At 36.8% G+C, this 20,652-nt stretch overlaps 1 protein-coding gene across 2 annotated transcripts; it reads right to left on the reverse strand.

The window, feature by feature from the left end:
• Positions 1 to 1,450: 1,450 nt before the first annotated feature.
• mbd1a (methyl-CpG binding domain protein 1a) lies at positions 1,451 to 20,573 on the reverse strand. 2 transcript variants are annotated; one of them, XM_077223593.1, is made up of 14 exons: positions 20,440 to 20,573; positions 17,428 to 17,922; positions 15,994 to 16,108; positions 12,810 to 13,330; positions 12,615 to 12,691; positions 12,463 to 12,500; positions 11,114 to 11,170; positions 10,933 to 10,968; positions 10,327 to 10,362; positions 9,065 to 9,247; positions 7,328 to 7,636; positions 6,689 to 6,769; positions 5,795 to 6,043; positions 1,451 to 3,395 (listed from the first exon to the last, which is right to left on the reverse strand). In XM_077223593.1, exons 2-14 carry the CDS (start codon positions 17,655 to 17,657, stop codon positions 2,928 to 2,930), a joined length of 2,400 nt encoding a protein of 799 aa, XP_077079708.1. In that variant the 5' UTR covers positions 17,658 to 17,922; positions 20,440 to 20,573; the 3' UTR covers positions 1,451 to 2,927. The 2 variants fall into 2 exon arrangements, with proteins under 2 accessions (XP_077079708.1, XP_077079709.1); XM_077223594.1 differs by lacking the exon at positions 11,114 to 11,170.
• Positions 20,574 to 20,652: the final 79 nt, after the last annotated feature.

The raw sequence follows: 20,652 nt of genomic DNA on the forward strand, positions 1-20,652 counted from the left end.
AGGTTTTGGCACTTGCTATGCGTACACAAACGATTTGAAATACTGAAAACTTGTTTGTGGTAAAAAATGACCGCTTTGGAAACGAATTTCATCTGGAAACTGGTAGCCTACTGCGACCAAACTAAATCTTACTGAAAGCTCTTTTTTAGATATCAACCTCAAATTTGGAACACAACTTGTTTAGATTTAATGCCTTGCTTTTTTCACAGTTTTGGAGTAAAACATAGTACATTAAACTTTTACAATAATACATAATGTATTAGTCTAATACATAAACTAATACATTACATTTTCATATTTAAACATTGAACTATAACTTAAAGGTTTTTTTAAAAAACCTTTTTTCACTTCAGCAATAATCTGCTAAGTGTCTTTAAAAAGAGACCAAACTTAAGTCCTGCTCCAAAGCATTTAAGATTTATAAGTTTAAGCTGGAAATTTCATTTTCAGGTCTATGCTCAAAAAAAGTGATTAAAAGTTAATAAATGTATTTTAACTATTTTATAAATATAATTTAATTCATATTTAAATGATATTAGTACCATACAATCAACATAAATTGCAAACTATTAAATTAAAAACATCGACATAATATAGCAGCCTATACATTCATATCATTTAAATAAAAAATAATAATAATCGGCCATTTTTGACTGCCAAGCAATCAGCACTAATGTCACGTGTGGTTTCCGGCAGACAGAAGAATAAAGTTCCAACACAACGTTTAATGATAAAGATCCAATAGGTAGGCAAACACACACTTAAGGGTGATCGAACAGAGAATGAATGTGTGATAGCAACTTATAGATAGCAAACACAAATGAGGATGATTAATAGAACACAGCTGACACATTAACTAATGACGAGGAGCGGGAAAACTGAACACATGATGAACATGAAAACAAAGCTGAACCTAATGTGACAACTATAGTAGGGTTAAATGTATTTGTATATCGCTTTTCACAACAAATATTCCAAACGAGATGTACAGAAGATAATGTTGCATCATAAATGGCATACTGTCTGAGTAGGTTCTACATTTGAATTTACTTTGTGACCGTTAAAGAAAGTACATTCTATATGAATATGTGTAGCATGAATGAAATTCAGACATACTACATCAGCCATGTTGTTTCTGTCACGTGACCTACCAGTGTCAGTTGCGTCGCTTCACTGTCATTCAAAATCCTCTCCCGTGGCCTCATGGAATAGAAAAAATGTCCATCGTGTATCCAAGTTTCTCAAATAGCATTCGAACATACTCTGTCGGTGTACTGATTTTTGCATACTATATAGTTGGGAAGTATTTGATTGTTCATACAACTCCCAATATACATTTAATTAATATCACGTTTACACAGATTTCCCAGTTTGAAACCCCCTGCTTTACACCAAGGACCAAGAATGATTTTGATTCATTTCAGATGAAAAAAGACAAGAGTTCTCTGTATATAAGAAAAAAAAAAAACTTTATTTTTACCCACCCTTCATAAAAATCTTACTTTACAGTGTTTCAAAAACTGAACTCAGTGGTTGAACAGACCAATAGGGCAAGATTTACCATACAGAGATGCTCTCACAAACACCTCCAGCTTACATCCTCTATTTATAAATAATTTCAGACAATTACGTGTTTTACAGCTCATTTTGTACACATCTCCAGGGGAACAGGTGAACAAATTTTATGTTCCTGATATTTTAATTACATCACTCAGGAATGAAAAACACAAAACGTTGCTCTAAAATAAAAACAATGTCTAATTTTGTCTGCATTGATTTAACATCTCTTAGGGAGATTTTAAATACACATAAACCGTATAAAGGCCAATCAGTGTAATAAAAGATGGCGTTCACCAGGCCTTCTCCGGTCGGACATCTACACTAGGCTGGGATTAATACACACAACAGCAGAAATGCACACAGATGCACTGCAGTTTGCAGTTGCCATTAGTTGCACTTTATCATGCGTAACACAATTCAGTCACATGAAAGCAGGTGTGATTAACAACAGGACAAAAAAAGACCAGAGCGCATCTTTCTTTGCATAAAACGCTCAAACTAGAAATCTGCTTTAAAAAAAAGACGTAAAAACACATTATGACCGATTGTATGCTTGCTTTGGGGTACAAATTAAATACAGTGTAAGCTATCAATAAAAAGCAGACTATTTCTAAAGGTTGCGTGATTTTGGTTTAAAATTGTGTTCAAAGAGTTTAGGTTTGAACATACAACCCAAAATTTACCACAACAAAGGCAGTTAATAATACTATTTTCATTGTACAACAATAAACATGTTCACCAAACAGCTCTGAATCAATAACTCAGCCTGAATAAGGGCACCTGGGAAGTTCAAGGTTGAAATTGGTCCATAAAATGATCGAGAGGTAGTTTGAATGAGAATTGGAGTGACGGAAAGAAAGGATTTTGGCAAAACTCAATGGTTTTTTGTGAGTCCTTTTTCAAATGGAACATTTTGCCGCATCACTAACTTCCACATTACTGAAAATAAAACAAAAAAAAAGAAGCACCATTTTGGTTGTTGATTAGGACGATGACGTGAGGTTGGTACGGAGCCCCGCACATGACATGCTGGGGGAAAAAATGTATATCTTGGCCATTAATTAATTTTTTCCCACGACTCAGACTTGATAATACGTCAGCATGTTTTACTAATCCGTCCCCTTGTTTTAAGAAAATTGTGCACACGGTATAATTCGTTCCCCAATTTACTAAATCATGGCTGCATTGTAACAATTAATTCCCTTGTTTTAGTTCAATCAAAATGAGGAAACGTATTAGTTCAACGTGGCCACGATTTATGTCATTTGTGGGGCTCCGTATGTTGGAAACAGCTCTAGCTGCACTATAAGCTTAGAAACTGGTGGAGGATTTTTCAAAAACTACAGTAAATTCTCGTGGAAGATAATTCACCCCTCCACAGGCTGCGTGCATTTCACACAATGTTCTTCATCCTTGGAAATGAGCAAATCGCACAGAGCCGCTCGGACGCACATTCTGGGCTCCCAGGGCGAACCCATGTCGAGGCTCTGGTAGCCCTGACACACACCCAGCCCTTCCAGGTCAAGCAGGAGCGACACCACGTGATCGAGCGTCTCGAGGCAGGTGGGGTGGCGCGAGTAGATGGCGTGCATGAGCAGGAGAGGCTGGTTCTGAACGCTGACCTGGTAGAAGAAGCCCTTCTCGATCTGGACGATGGTGTCAGCCATGGTGGAGAGCTTGGAGCACTGCAGGAGCTGGAGGACGGGGCCTTTGGCCATGACACACACCCAGTGAGCGGGCAGCACAGTCTGGCCTAGGGAAGTGAACAGCTCCATCAGGCCTTGGTCTCGGTCGCAGTCGCTCTCTGCTGCCGCCAGACTGAAGATCTGAGTGATCTACAAAAGCAGATGTGACATTGACATTGTTGGTAGCTGTGGAAATGTGACTGCGGTGAAGGTTTCATGCACCTCTTTCTCCAATTGACTGTTCGCAAAGACCCGCCCCCTTTAGTTACTGTTGCTATGTCTGGCTTACAAGCCACGCCGCTCTCACTCTACATGTTCTCACGCAGTGAAAAATCGTGGAGCGGAGGACACTGACAACGCGCTGGTCATTTTTTAAAGAAATTTAAACAATAAATACCGTTTTGTGGCTCTTTAATGTGTTTGACAGATCGCTGTAGAGCCTCAGTTAAAGCTGCTCATGAACCGATCATCTCTTCTTTCTAGTTAATTCATAGCATCAAATAAACATGAATGAACATAAGAAGGAATGTTGTTTTAACCGGGGAAAGACGTCAGTACACACCGTTTTTCAAGTTCAAATCCTCCAATGTTAATCCACTAACTCTCCTGACTGCTTTGTCGGACAAAAATGGCGGATTGTGATTGGACAGATCGTCTGTCAATCAAACTCCCTACGAAGGGTAAATTTCAGTCTTTGATCTTGATCTTGCTTTCTTTGACGCAAACACAGTTGTTGCCCATTGTAAATAGAACAGTTTTAACAAAACGGATAGCTATCGGATCATTTAAAACGCACGAATGAATGACCAGGAGTAAACAGGCCCTTTGGAAATGTGTCATACAAAATCCATTTTAAAACTGGAAACAAACAAACTAAAGGATTTTGACAAAAGTAAAACACATTCTATGAAAAATTGCTTCAGAAATAGGCCTATTTGAGGTTCTGCACCATTACTATGTTATTCATATTAAAATATGTGTATTTATACATATTGGGGTGGGGTTATGGCACAGTGATAAACTCAGAAACTTAAAAATGGCACTTCATGACAAAAAGGTTTCCGACCCCTGCTATAGACTGACTTTTATGTGAAGGACTAGTGATGTTTTTGCCTGGAAAAATATAATGGATGTGACGTTTACACTGACATTCTATGACGCATGACATTAATTCTCATATAATGTTCAGGATAATGCAAAAAGAGCATTAATTCATGTTAATTCAAACTATAGTCTCACATAGCCACATATTTATAGTCTATAGTCTCATATATATAATCAGATGATCAGACGCTTTCTTAACTGCTGTTTTCTCATCTCATTTTCATTTATTTTGTTATTGAGAGGAAAGAGCACAGCATATATTTACATATTCATCTAAATGTCTCTCTGCAGTAGGGCTGCAAAATTAATTGCAATGATTCCCTTGCAAATGACCTACCCTATTTCGCCGAACACCGAGGTCCTGTGATAATATTAGTCCCGTGCGAATTTGGCGGGTCGTATATAATTTTTTCAAGGTTTTTGTGTCCTGTGCGCTTTTTTATCCCGCTTTCACGAAGAATGGTGTCTGCGTTGGAGTGTTTAGATAGTAATTTGGATGCTGTGTCATATCGCTATACACCATACAACTATACAATTTGCAGAAAGAGAAAGCTGAAAACCATCAGAAGAGCAAAAACAAAAAGAATGATTAGATGGAGATGAATGACATGTAGGCTATAGCAGCAGGCGGTAAAGAACATTTTTCTGTTTATGTTATATCATACAGCTAGACCTATAATGACAAGACATTTCCAAGCAATAGCCTATTGACATCATATCCAGGAGATAAGTCAGTAAATTCGAGTAAAATCACACGCTTCACTTATCCCGTGCGAATGCGCCACACGAAATTCAGTTGTGGGTGGCTAATTTAAATCACAAGAGATCCACAGATAATACTAATCCAGTGCGAATAGGGCTTAAGAAGCCACATCATCTCACAGAAGGATGCTCAACTGTTGTTATGAAGTGAGTTTGGAGTAAAAGCATGTTATTAAATGTTGTCTTTTGTTAGGTTCATAAATGCTTCTCATGTTTGGAAAGATGTTAGATGTTTTATATATATATATATATATATATATAGTTGGGATGTAGCAGTTGGGATGTTTTTTTTATATACTAATAATAATTATATTATATTTATATAATAATAATAATAATAATAATAAGTAAGTTTTAAACATCTTATTTCATTATTATTTATTTTTATTTTATTATTATTTTATTTTATTCAGCAAGCATTAAATTGATCAAAAGTAAAAGACATTCATAATACAACTAGGCTATCGTTAAAGAATCCTGAAAAACATTTATCAAAATGTCTCAAAAATATGAAGCAGCATGGGTGTAGAAAAAATACTTAACAATATTACTGTTTTATGCTATTTTTGATCAAATAAATACAGCCCTCATGAGCCTTCTAAAACATAAATCTTAAAGACCCCAAAACTTTTGAACGATAGTGTATTCAGTAGTAGTGAAGACAGATGTCGAGCGAGACTCACCACCGGCGTGGCCTCCTGTTGATGTTCTGACACGTGTTGTTGTGTGTTCTGTGGTTCTTCTGTGAAATGTGAAGGTGGTGACCCCACTCTCACCATCTCAATCTGAAGAAAACCATTCTGAGTCGCATCATCCCCCATCGGCAAAGAACCGATGACCTCACCCAGCGGCATCTGATTGTTGTTGCACATAGGTACTGATCCAAGCATATGAGGCGCCACCGGCATGCCCGGCATGTTGTAGTATAATCCCTGTGGAAGATGCAGACATCAAAACAAACGTCAGCTTTCAATGGCCATCAACATTTGCAACATCTATAATTGGATTTTGTAAATTTTATATTCTGCTGAAAAACTCTGAGGGAAAACTAAAAAAAATCCAAAAGAAATCCAAAAAATTATGTTTAATATGTCAAAATCCTGGTGAACTATCCACAATTCTGAATCAAGATTCTCCAATCAGAGAAATCACTGTTATATTAGAAGTGGGAATCACTTCAGGAATCACAAGGTTGTGCTAAGATGGCAAGCAGGAAATACCAAGGTAACATGCATCTACCTAATGTTAATTATGGGATTTTTAACCACTAGAGCATATAAAAAAAAGAATTCTACTAATTATTATTATTGTGTAGCCATATTGATATATAATCATAAAAGTTTGGCCAAATTGTGCAAACCTTCAAACAAGCACAGCGAACCAGATTTTTTTTTAGTCAGAAAAATTATGCAGTCCTAAAACCCTGAATGCAATGTATGTCCCTTTGGATAAAAGCAATTGCAAAAATGCATAAAATGCTTTAGTCAATTTTTTTTTAATGCCAATTAATTGAGAAATTAATTCCAGAATCAAGGCTGGAGAAATCAAATAAATGAGAATGATGTAAAAAGTCTTACCTGAGCACCGAGTCCAGAGCTGTTTGAGTACATCACATTAGACTCCATCATTGACCTCTCATTGCCCAAAATATCAGGATCCTATTAAAACAGGCAATGAGATAATCTAACATTAAAAATATTTAATAACCTAATAAATATTAATTAAAATAAGTCATATTTCTTGATTAAATTACATTGTTGATGGCGACCTTCTGGTGAAACTTTAAGTCTACTTTTAGTCTAATGCTGCAATCAAGTCATAAACTACCATAATTAATGACAACTTTCTGACTCATAAAAACCATTAACGTCATTGAAACACAAATTGAAAATATGTTCTGAAATTTATGACAGCTCTGATGTTTTTAAATGTTATGGCATTTTATTATAGCCACTGTACTTTGGTCTTAAGTATTTTACACAAGCATTGAGTTGTGAATAATGTACTTATGAAGCACTTTGCTGTCATGAACAACAAATTTGCACAAGGATCCATTTCACAATAATTTGAGTCTAAAAAAAATGGTCCAAAAACGTAAATGGCATAAGAGTTGTCATCATGTATGATGTTGAAGGCAGACTAGACTTAGATCTTGTTTTTTGTTTTGGTTGTGCAACATTTAATTCTCTGACTGCAAACATTTAGAAATCAGAAACCTCCTCTATGTTGGATGGTTCGTCATCCTCAATCACGGCCTCAATGAACATGTCGTCGTCCTCTTCCTTAAAACTGTAATTCCATTTCTTCCTTCCTCTGGCCTTGGAGCCATTCATTTTATACTGTCTCACTTCTTCTTCGTCATTATCCTTATCAGACATTTCATCTTCATCATCATCATCATCATCATCGTCGTCATCGTCCTCCCAGGGTTTGCTTCTGAATTTCCGCTTTTTTGCTGGTCTCCCACGCCTCTTGAGCTTTGGTTTCACGTTTCTTCTTCGTGGAAGGGACGGATTCAGCTTTCTCTGCATGATATGATAAAAAAAAAAAGATCTTGCGAAATTCACCTCCGAAATGTGTATTAGTTGCCTGATGGTCAGGTGATAACCAGTGTTGGGAAAAGTTACTTTTTAAAGTAATGCGTTACAATATTGTGTTACTCCCTAAAAAAGTATCTAATTGAGTTACTTAGTTACTTTTTATGGAAAGTGATGCGTTACGTTACTTTTGCGTTCGTTTTTCTCACCTGGGCTTGGCTGGCTTGTTTATTTAAAAGTTCTATTTTTTGCAAACCTAAAGTGGCAAACTGGTAAACTTTGTCAGCTGTGCTGCCATTCTGGATCACAGAAGAATAGATCCCCTTTCACACAGCGTGTTGATCCCGGGAAATTGCCGGGGAAATTGCCAGAACGCCTTCTGTGTGAACGCAAACACGACCCGGGATTGATGCCGGGATCGATGCCGGGTTGGGGACCTAGTAACATACCCGGGATCAGTCCCAGAACGCGCGCTGTGTGAACAGAAGCAGTAATCAATGCCGTGTCGTAATGATGACGCTGAAGGGAAGTGAAAGCAGGCTAGTGAAATGGTACGTAATGCGCTAGTTTATGATCGAATCAGAGAAAAAAATGCACAAGCCTGGTTTCTCCAGAGAGAAATCGCAGCTCATATGCAAACTATAGACGCTGCTGAGACATTACATGTCACATCGATGTCACATGTCTTTACGGGATTTTTACGGGTTGTGTGTGAACGCACTCTCTGATTCCCGAAAATCACTGGCAGTGTGAATGAACCAAAATCAAACGAACCCGGGTCAAATCCCTGGTCACTTTATCCGTGTATTTTCCGGAATCTCTGTGTGAAAGGGGCTTAGGATACAGAAGAAGAAAGTTCAACACAATTACTTTAGCAATATATATTTTTTTTTTATCAAATGTGATGTTTATCTAAAGACACTTTTGATTTTTAGCTTACTATTATCCATTTCAGATAATTGAAGGTCAGCAGCAAAAATATTGGTTAATAAAGTGAGATTTAAAGTATATTTAACATTCAATTATTGCAGGTTTGCGTTTGCATTTCACTCAATTTATTCATTTTGAGGAATACTGAATCTGTTTCTTGAACAAGTCAAATGAGTAAATGCATGCTCACATATAGTCTTAATTACAATAACCATCATGTTTACCCACAAGCACCTTTCCTCCCGTTTTCTCTCAACATAGGGACAGGAGAGCTGTCAGTCAATAAATAGGAAAACGTTACTTATTTCAAAAAGTAACTCAGAGATTTTGTTGTAAATTCAAAAGTAATGCATTATTTTACTAGTTACTTGAAAAAAGTAATCTGATTACTTAACTCGAGTTACTAGTAATGTGTTACACACCCAACACTGGAAATAACCTAACTCTTGAGTGATGCCTTTAGATGTTAATTATGCAAATACGTACATTTGCACTATGACCATGAAGCTTTGACTCAAACTTGCACTGACGTAAGCGACATTTCTGCCTTTTCTTGTTACTGCCACCATACTTGGGCTTGTCCATGCAGAAGTCGCATTTGCCACAGTCGTCTTCACGAAGACATGCGACACACTGCTGACACATTCTGCGATTCCGTTTCTTTTGAGCCTAAAAGCAAGAGTAGACAGAAATGAATAAAGGACTAAAGATTTTTTGACATGCAGTAAAGACATAACTAAAGCTTTTTAAGGGGTTTTATGAGTTCCGCTATAATCAGGAAATGAATATTACATTCTCAATCCATAATATGCTTTTACTCTGTAAAGCCTGACGGATGCCTGAAATAATAGTGCGAACAGATTTTTTTTAAATACAAATGTTTATTGAGCCTTTAAACATCTCATATAGTATAAACTAAAAGAATTTATAGCTCATAGTCCTCAATTTTATTTGGTGGCACAAACTGAGCTAAAATATGCTATTTAGTGCAGTTGCTGATATTTTTAAGGCCAATAAGTAAGATGAAATTCTATAAGCTTTTAATAAAAATACAATAAATGAGATATTTAAAACAGTAGTCAACATACATAAAATGCATATAAATTTAAGCCTAAAATATGTCTTAGTAAGATTATATTTAAACGCTTAGTTTAATGATAGAGTACGGGGAGTTTAAAACATGCAATGCAATACAAGGATGATTGATTAAATAAATGTTTCCTCAAAAGCCTAATGGATCATATTTGATACTCACATTTTAACATCATTTTTCTACAAAATGATGTCTGGATAATCAAGTATTCCTAAGTCGCTTCAGTCCAGTAAGTGTTCATCTTGAAATATTACTAAGGATTATAAAAGTTATTCTTACATATATTTTATATGTAAGAAAAAAATCATTAAAGATTTCACAGCAAAAAGACATGTACCACGACCTGAACAGGGATGTTTTTACAGTTATACTAAAAGGCCTTTTACTTGCTAAAAAGTATAAACTATCAATCAGATAACAGGAACAAGGACAAGGAACGTAGAAGATTGTGTACGACAGCTTTTTCAAGCAAGTATTGGTCATGTTGATCATTCAGAGGACTTAGACATTTTGCATATCAAATAAGATACAAAAGGGTTAAAAATCATCCCATGCCACAATCATTAGCAGAGCCAAACAACTTTAAAAGATTAGTGCTATCCGTGAGATTCCACTAGTGCTGTCGGTGTGAGAATGTGATGATGCACTCACTCACCCAATCATCTTCATCACCGCCATCAGGGGCAAAATCCTAAACACCACATACAATAGAAACCTGGATCAGTATTTTAAGCACAACACTCCTACCTGAACAGAGTGCAACAGTGGTTAAGCGTGTAATATCCCTTTTCACTATGAACGGCACAAAATGAAACGATGACTATTTCCTAATAGGTTTCCAAAATCTATAGTCAACACTCAAAAAACTTTCAATGACTTCAAGATGCATATGATCCATGTTTGCATTTACACTATTTTTAAATTATACAGACCAGATAAACATGTCAAACTGATCAAATAGCACAAAGTTCAGTAAGAACTCTTCTCTTAAGTTAACCAATGAATGATCTTCTTCTTTTTGAAACTATATTTTAAGCTTTGGCAAAGTATTTGAACATTGAATAAATAACACTTTACTTTTAATACTACTAAAAAACTGTTTAAAAATGAATCATTCCTAATGTTAAATTAACTCTTGATGGTATGTAGTATCTGTAATTTAATATTAGTAAAATGCAGCGCTGACAGTTTCATGAATTAGCAACCATACATTGAACTGATTTACCTTTTAAAAAAGAAGCTACATGAAAAATAAACTCACCTTTTTTTCAATTTTCTTGAATTTGGGACGTGGTTTCTGCAGGAGATAGTGGCATTATGTTTTGGTGTGCAAGTAGTTCAGCTACAGACAGATTATGTGATGATCTTTGGCAATGCTTTTGTGTATGCTGCAGCCCATAAATGTCATGAATGTGTCTATATGATTTTATGTTTATTATTACCAGTATTTGTTTTCTTGGATGTTTTGTTTTCCCAACCTCCCACTGATCCTGCCCCACCTTGAAAATAATAATAATAAAAAAACATACAAATGCATAATAGAAAAGAAGCAAAATAAATATGATAAACAAAGGTGCTACTTTAAACAGAATCATAAATAAAAGGAAAATAATGTTTCTAGAAAAGAATATTTAAAAAAATAAAAGAATGAAGTAAAGAATGCTACTAGAGAAATGAAGGATAATCTGGACTTTGTTCGGCTACTTAAAGTGAGCAAACAACCGTTATTTGGCTTGTAGACAGAGCAGAACAAATGTGTTACTAGCTTGTGTTAGTTCAGATATTAAGACCCAAAAGTATCGCCAAAGCTACCTCTCATACAACTAACGTGAACACAGACACAGCAACACCGCAGTGCTTCTCTTCCACTTCACAACATCAACAGCAATAACAGCACAGATTAATGATTCCTCAGCACAGTTTTAAAAAGAGCTTTTTCAATCTTCCATGTGCAGTCTTCCAAAAACATAATACAGCAATGAGACATGGGATAACTACAATGTTCTTAACAAAAAAATTGCCATTTCATTTTCCTCTATATTAGCAAAATTACTACATTATTCCTCACTACCCTAAAACAGAAAATGGTTGCTGTATTTAATACTTGTGTTAAAAACAAAAAGATTTTTGTCAACACTGTCATTTGTCAACACAGGATGTCAGATGTAGTATTTTTCAATTGATGAAACTAAAAATCAGTTTTACACAGTCAAGTGTCAGTATATGATGAGTGACCGAACAACTTTGCCTGTGGCCTGTGAGTGTTAGAGAAAGCAAAAAAAAAAAAAAAAAAAAGAGGAAGCAGACCCACAAGGTAGATAAATATTAAACTTGTTTGACAGATTAAAGTCAGAATGAAATGCAAGTTGCAATAGTGTTTTCTTTCCTATTGTGACGTATATCCAAGGGAAACGGCTTCTCGAACAAGAAAAAATGTATGGCGGGACATGATTTTGTCCATGAGGAATTGATGGGATGGTTGTGGTTTGCTATTGGTGGATCTCATGTGAGTGACAGGTTGCCCCGCCCTCGTGCCAGTAAACACGTCATCAGAGAGGAGTACAAGAGAGAAGGGAATTTACTTTGATTAAAGATTACGAGGGCACATGGTTTTAAAAAAAATAATGTGCACAGATTTATAACAAATACTGCAATCTTCCATTAATTTTGATTTCATGGTGACTTTAACCATGCCATATAAACTTTATTTATTATCCCAGGTCTTAAGAATCAGTGACAGAAAACAAGGAAAAGCAGGACTGACAGGTCTTGCGATGACATAAATACATACCTTCCTAAACACTATGTTTGGAGGAGAGTACTTCTCTGCTGCAAATGAGAAAATGTAGAAATTAGACAACAAAAAAGGCAATAGTACACCTTAGAATTATTGCAGAATATCATGCTTGCTGAAATAAAAGGTGTAATTATACATTCACATACATTTCGGCCTACATCTGAAGCACAACGTGTCTCCAGGCTTCTGAGCAGAAAATGGGCAGCCACAGTTTTCACATTTACTAGAGAAAGAGAAACAACTAGATTCGTTACTATACTCATGAAGGCCCTAGTTGAAACTACAGCAAATATTTAAGATAGACATTCTGGGCAGTATAAAATTAGTCTGATTTTGTTTACCTGAGCATTGGATGGCTTTCCTTCAGCGCCATTGTTCCATTAAGCCTAGTCTCCGGAAAATCTGGCGAAATTACAGTCTGATCTGAGATCAGTTCATCCTGAGTTTTTGTAGGGCTAATGGGCTCCAGAGATGGATAAAGCCAGAGTCGAAGGGGCAGCTCTGCGCCGTCTGTCCCAGGTTCGCTAGAGGAACTGACTATCTGTTGGGAAACATTCCCCACTTTTACTGAAGGAGAGTGAATGAAATCCCGTGTCCTGGATGTGTCGATATTGAGCGGCGAGACTCTGGTGAGGCGCGGGGGGCTGTTGAATTCTGCGTTGGGTGTGTTGGAGAGACTGCTGACTCCTGCAGGTGAGCAGGGGGTGAGTCGGGGTCTCTGGGGTGTGGATGTCGAGCTGTGAATTATGCTCTGGATTGTTCTGGGTAAAACTTCAGGCGTGCGGGTTGGGTCTGGGAGGGGACGGGCTGTTCCCGATGAAAGACTTGAACGGTTGTTAATTTCCGGCTGGGAACGAGCACTCTATATATGACAAGCAACCACAGAGAAAAAAGAAAGGGGTTTTAAAAATGTAATAATAATATAATTTATGATTCAATTAAATGCAGATTATATTTAACTTAAAATTTCATTTAAATTAATCCTAAATTCTGTAAATTGCACTCATGATCATTAAAGTGCCACTATTATGCTTTTTTGAATATTACCTTTCATGCAGTGATAATATAGCTGTTTGAGAACATAAATGGTCTGCAAAGTTTTAAAGCTCAACCAATTCTGAACTTCCTGAAACGAGTCGTCATTAATTCCAGTCTTACTTCCTGCACAAAACTATGTAGGTTTGTAACACATTTGAAAAAAAGCCTCTGGTCTTCATTGGCTGCCCGCGACAGTGTCTACTTTGACCCTCAAACACTGTAGTTGTAGCTGAAACTGGAAGAGTTTGTTTGAGTTGTCGGCATATCAAGAAGATGCTATTTTTGGCACTACGAATGCAAATTCACTTTGCATGAACTTCCAAAAGATGAGGATACAGGCTCTAATTGATTCGGTAAAACGGGCGGCATCATTACAAGGGCTGAGGAATCCTCCCGAGCTGAAATTTAGATATGGTAATGGACATCTAACGTGCTGTAAGCTGTAGACTAATTACAACAGACTGGGCCATCTGACCAATGAGAGCAGAGTAGACCAATCACAACAGACTGGGTCATATGACCAATCAAAGCAGAGTAGACCAAACACAACTGACTTGGCCACCTGACGAATCAGAGCAGAGTAGACCAATCACGACAGACTGGGCCACCTGACGAATCAGAGCAGAGTAGACCAATCACGACAGACTGGGTCACCTGACGAATCAGAGTAGAGTAGACCAATCACAACAGACTGGGTCATATGACCAATCAAAGCAGAGTAGACCAAACACAACTGACTTGGCCACCTGACGAATCAGAGCAGAGTAGACCAATCACGACAGACTGGGACACCTGACGAATCAGAGCAGAGTAGACCAATCACGACAGACTGGGTCACCTGACGAATCAGAGTAGAGTAGACCAATCACAACAGATTGGGTCATCTGACCAATCAGAGCAGAGTAGACCAATCACAACAGACAGGGTCATCTGACCAATCAGAGCAGAGTAGACCAATTAGTGGTCGACCGATATGGGTTTTTTGATGGCCGATGCCGATATCTTAGAGAGCAGGGTGGCCGATGGCCGATATAAAGCCGATATATATATATATACACACACACACATACATATTTTATATATATATATATATATATATATATATATATATATATATATTATACACACACACACTTTATATTTATATAAATCAATATTTAATAAATTTGATAAATTTAATACATATTTAAAAATCTTTCAAATAAACATGCTTAGGCCCTATACTTTAGATGGCAACTTCTTGAATCTGCAATCCTATTACAGAATTTTTCACAAATAAAGTAATTGTTTAAAAATATATGAATATGTGAATAAAAAGGAAGTAAACACTGTAACAGGGCACTCAGTAATCTGGTAATTAATCAGTAATCACTGATAATCATATTTTTTCAAATAAAGACTTTTTTTTTACTTTGACTTTTGACAAGGTAACGCTAATTTTACATACAGCACACAGTGAAAACGACATGAATATGACACAGTGGGCCACTGGATATAGCACAGCATATTTTAAAATGAAGGATTTAAAGTGATTCGATCGCGTCTCCTGTGAAGCTGATCTTCTGTTCGCATTCACTCACTGCGCACGGACGTTTATGCAGGCTACAAATGCACACTTCTTTGACCAGTTCTGTAGCCACCGGTTCTGTCTAACAAAGTATTCAGATCTGACTGACAGAGATCGTAAACTAATGAAGACGGAGAATGTGAGTGAGCACTGTGTGATCAAGCGCTGCCGTTCTCTTCTGGTGCTGGTGTTCTCAGCGCCGCCCGTCAAAATAAAAGTCCGCAGCGCCGTCAAAATAAAAGTCCCGCTTCCAATACATCGGCCAATCAGAAAAACTTTCCCCGTGGCGATATATCGGTCGACCACTAAGACCAATCACAACAGACTGGGTCATCTGACCAATCAGAGTAGAGTAGACCAATCACAACAGACTGGGTCATATGACCAATCAAAGCAGAGTAGACCAATCACAACAGACTGGGACACCTGACTAATCAGAGTAGAGTAGACCAATCACAACAGACTGGGTCATCTGACCAATCAGAGCAGAGTAGACCAATCACAACAGACTGGGTCATCTGACCAATCAGAGCAGAGTAGACCAATCACAACAGACTGGGCTGTCAGTGCAAAGTAGCTCTCAGAAAGGAGGGGTTTAGAGAAACCACCTAATTCAATGGATTTTAAATCTAAATCCATGACGAACATTAAACACTTTTGGAGACACCAAAACAAAATGAAGAACTTTTACTTCAGCAGAAATAGGCCATTTTAAGATTAGCAGTAGCCTTAGCAAGCACAACAAAAAAAAGCTTTAAAAAACAAACAAAACAAAAATTCAAAAATGTTAGGCTAAATGTTCTATAAATAAACACAATAGATTTAAACCACTATAAATATTATATGATATATTATTTATTTTACTGCACATAATATTCTCTCTAACAATGCAAACAAAAGATAGAAAATGCTACACAAACCTTAGTTCTCTTAGTACGATCCATGTGTAATCCTTTCTTGAAATCTAAACGAGTAAGTCCTTGTCTAACATTTCTGGCACTCGGAGGCCGACCTCTGCGTCGTTTTACTTTCGGACTGTGAGAATATGAGAAGTACAAAAGTAGTTTTATTAACTGAATATGATCAACATGTGTGATATGAATGTCTGAACATGTTCTGCAGCACCTCCATATTCCAAACTGAATCTGATTTATCCATTACTTCACTTCATGTCACATTTACTCATTATCAAATAAATGTCAATGTTTAAATGAAAGAAAATCAAGGTCTTAAAGGGATAGTTCACCCAAAAATTCTGTCATCATTTACTCACCCTCATGTCGTTCCAAACCTATTAGACTTTTTTTATTCATCTTCGGAGCAAAAATTAAGATATTTTTATTCTTGAGCTTCCGTTTATCATATCTGATGTGTGCGTTGATGAATGTTTATGTCAATAAAAGCCTAAATTAAATATTTTCATTATATAAAGCGACCATGTCTCTCTTCACCGCTCTATTCATAGTTTTACAATCTCTTTATGACCTTTTTGAAGCATCAAAGTGGTAGTTGAGTAGCTGTCAATGGATGGACAGAAAGCTCTCAGATTCCATCAAAAATATCTTCATTTGTGTTCCGAAGATGAACGAAAGTCTAACTGGTTTGGAACAACATGAGGGTGAATAATTAATGACAGAATTTACATTTTTGGGTGAACGATCCCTTTAAGGCCCGTTCACACAAAGGACAGCCACTATAACAATATCGTTTTAAAAATCGCTCTAACTGTAAAAGATTAGCAGAGTTCACACCACAACTATAACAATAACAACACAGAGGAATAATATCATTGGAATTACTTTCACAAAAAAAGTATTTTCCAGCTGATAAATGATAAAAACATTGACAGCCAATCAGAATCCATCCTGCTTTAAAGAGCTTGCGCATTTAAAGCGGCAGGCGACAAAACTGCAACACACTTAGAATAAACAGTGTTATTGTGCACTGGTGTGGATGCTAATATAGCTATTATTCTGGTGTGAACGGGCCTTTACAGTATTATGCATTTTTTAATGTAATAAATGTTTAATTGCAAATATTCAGCGTAACACCTTTAGAGGAAAATATTAACTGAATTAAATTAATGTCTTAGTATTTAGATTTCCTCCTTTTGCATTAACAGCAGCACTGATGCTGACACGAACAAAACTTGATGATCATATACTCAAGCACGATTTGAGAAGCTCCAATGGAAGCAGGAAAATCTTACCTGTATAAACATGTTTTAATTTTAATGTTAAATTTTAATGTATTCTCAGACCTTTGTTTGGACATAAAATATTTCCAGGCAACATACAGCCTATAGAATATTCCACTTAATGCAAACAAAAATGAAGTATGGAAAAGGCACATACACGCTCCTGACTCTCTCAACACCATCTTCGTCCTCTTCCATTGGCTTCAGCCAATCAGGAGGCAACTCAACCGTCACAATTCCAGGCATGTTGTCCCACTCAGTATTTTCCTCAACGGCGGTAACATCATCTGCTCCAATCGGATGATTCTCACTCAAGAGGGCTGGCACAGTCTCTTCCGGGTTCATCGTCTCCGGTTCAGCTGACGCCCTGTTCAGCTCATCCGTCATTTCAGATCTTTTCCTCCTGGCCTCGACGCTTTTATTTTACAAGTAGATTTGTGAGACCAATGGTTTTGACTTGTGAGTCATCCCAGGAAGAGTTTGGATATTGAATCTCTGGCTCACATTTTTAAATATGAAAAACGACTTTTTAGTCCAAAGTCGGAGGTATTCATTTCATCTCACAATTTTACGAATAGCCTGGGTTGCATGAAATGTCAAAGATCCAACACTTCATCCATGTCTTTACTGGTTATGGATCATTACATTATACCTGTAAAGAGAATGCTGATATTAGAGAAGAAAACTAAATTACACACCAAACTGTATATGCTATTAAATTATTATTACGGCACAGTCTGATTTTACAGTCCTGCCAACCTTTTTGCAGTTTGATATATTTCTAAAGAAATGCTATGCATTGAGATTGATTGCAAACAAATCACACACACACACATACAGCGTAACATCGTCATTGCAGTTTTAAGAAATATTAATATTTTTATATTATATTATAATATTTCAGCAAAAGGTTATAATAAAATTTTGCCACTGCAACGTAACCGTTGTGTAAATAAAATCCCTCTATTAAATTGGGCTGTTGAAAATGAGTCAAGCTAGCAGAAACACGATGAACAAGCGTGAAGGAGAATATTTATAGAACGAGGCCGAAACGAGTGGTTGCCATGGTGACAGAATTGCAGCGAGCCCAGCAGCGATGGCAGGGAGGTCGATACAAATGGGCTGAGAACATTCGATATCTGCAATGCAGCGCAATTACAATGGCAATGAAATACGTTACAGTGCAGCAAGCAGCCAACATTTGTTAAAATTTGTCTAGCAGAAAATACTTCATTTCCTGAAGCTCTCATCATTTGTAATTAAGGCCATCTGTTTAAAACAACTGCTCTTCAAGAAAACTGCTGAAAGGTTGACCAAGGTAATAGGCATTTTTAAAGAATCACAATAATACAAACATGACAAAACAGATGTCGACATCTCAGTGGTAAATTAAACCTCGCTGTAGGTTTCAGCTCAAATTTGGGTCATAGAGCGATTTGTTTCAAATACAGCTTGTTGAGGAAGATGTCTTATTAAGGTTAGCAAGTCAGCAAGAAACTCACTGAATCTGTTCAGTAATCAGTAATATTAAAAATATAAAATGCTGAGCCAGACACTTTCAGACATCTCTCATTTAGTTAAAAAGTGATAATTACAGTGGCTCCGTATCAACACAACTTTATATTCTTTATCTTATCAACTACTTTCAGCTGCTAAGAACAAAACTGACTGTTTCATATCATATGCAACCGTGGAGCAGATTCAAAGTATTTACATTTTCCAAATAATTTATCAGCAATGATCAAACTGGAGCTTATCAGTAAGAGGGTTAGTCATAAAATCCAATGTCTGCTTGTGTGCTACTTGTACTCTATAGTTTCTCTATCAATATTGTTACAAAATATTCAGTTTACGTTTGCTGCTACAAATGCAGAATCAGTGTACTAGAATAAACCATAATGAACTAAAAAGCTAATTTCTCTGTTAATCATTCTAAAAAAAATCATAAAATTCACTCAATTACACTCATAAGACTCAAGATATAGGCTACCAAAAAGTGGAATATTAAAAAGAATAAAAAATAACACCCAACAAGAAAGATTAAACAACGTTAATAATTTTCCTTTTAATGAAATGCAACAAAACCAAAAATGCGATTATTTTTACATCTGTAACGTTACTGTGCTTATGAACAAGATCTGGGTTATTGGGTTGATTCTTTGCCAGTAGATTTTTATGAAAAAATGTGACAAATGGTCTCTGAGTATGTTGTTATTACCATTTTTACATTAAGCCTTAGTTCGTCCTAAGAACAATGACATTTCATACACATTAGACGTGAATGTATTTTGCATTGAGCATTTTATTTAATATTTAGATGTATTGCAGAAATGTTTAAGTTGACAATGCTGTTTATTATAATTGTGTGAGATAACAAGAACAACTTCAGTAAAGCTTTAATTGACGTTACTTGATAGCCTACATGTAAAAAAAAAAAATTTGACACAATGATCGCAAGTTGATGTGCTTTCAACTCGTGACCCTGGTAGCGATAGATCGTGAAAACAGCGCGTGAACAATTATCTGAATAGCGCGATGCACTTTTTTCAACGCAAAGAAACTTATCTAACTTAAAACATTAAAGTTATGTGTCTTGTCATCGCGTGCAATTCCTAACAGTTCTACCTTGTGAAAACGTGATAAAAAAAAAAAGATCGGCGAGCTAATAACAGATCGTAAAAAAATCGACACGAGTTTCGCCAGCCTCCATTACAGATCGCTGGAGTGAGGAATGCTGTCCGAACGAGCGATCAAAAACACGTCCGATATAACGTGACAATTAACAACATACGTAACAAACATCAAGCGTTTAGCAAGGGTATTTCACGGGCAACATGTCTTATTATTTGTGATACGTTTTAAAGGCACGATAAGTTTATTTTACACGACTCTACCACGTCCATTTCGCTGTGCTGCTGAATGAGCTCAAGCAGCCCCCCTTCGCTGTTGACCCTCCCCTTCCACACACTCCCCATTGCTTGCTTTCAGCGATGCAGCCTCGAAAACGACTTTCCGAACGCTCTCTCTTGCACGGAACCACGCCGATCTCTCGATTCATTTACTAGAGCGATAGATATAAATTATGACGTCATCTGTGGTGAAACACGCGTTTTGCCATGCACAAAAACAAACACTGAAACGAATACGTGCAGTATTTTGACATTCTTACCTCATCGCGTCTCGCGCCGACGATCGAGCCGTTCATCTGCGCCTCGTTCTCTCTCCGATCAGCGATACTTTTGGTGATCTACTGCGCATGCGCTGACACGAGCATCGTAGGAAGTCGATCCTGACTGAAACCGAATTAATAAATTTAGCGGTTGAACAGTCGCTCAGCGTTCAGTGTCTGCAATAATATTCGCTTTTAAATGAATAAATGATA

The sequence above is a fragment of the Siphateles boraxobius genome, unplaced genomic scaffold (genome assembly GCF_051911475.1).
Source record: "Siphateles boraxobius isolate OS27281-9 unplaced genomic scaffold, OSU_SipBor_1 9, whole genome shotgun sequence".
NCBI lineage: Eukaryota > Metazoa > Chordata > Actinopteri > Cypriniformes > Leuciscidae > Siphateles > Siphateles boraxobius.

Bases quoted from the DNA above. Each gene is read 5' to 3' on its own strand.
- mbd1a (XM_077223593.1), bottom strand. From the start codon at position 17,657: ATGACGGATGAGCTGAACAGGGCGTCAGCTGAACCGGAGACGATGAAC. The intron at 11,171-12,462 runs GTATGTATTTAT...ATTATTTTCAAG, and splicing joins CAAACATAGTGTTTAGGAAG to GTGGGGCAGGATCAGTGGGA. The intron at 10,969-11,113 runs GTAATAATAAAC...TATCTCCTGCAG, and splicing joins ATCCAAGAAAACAAATACTG to AAACCACGTCCCAAATTCAA.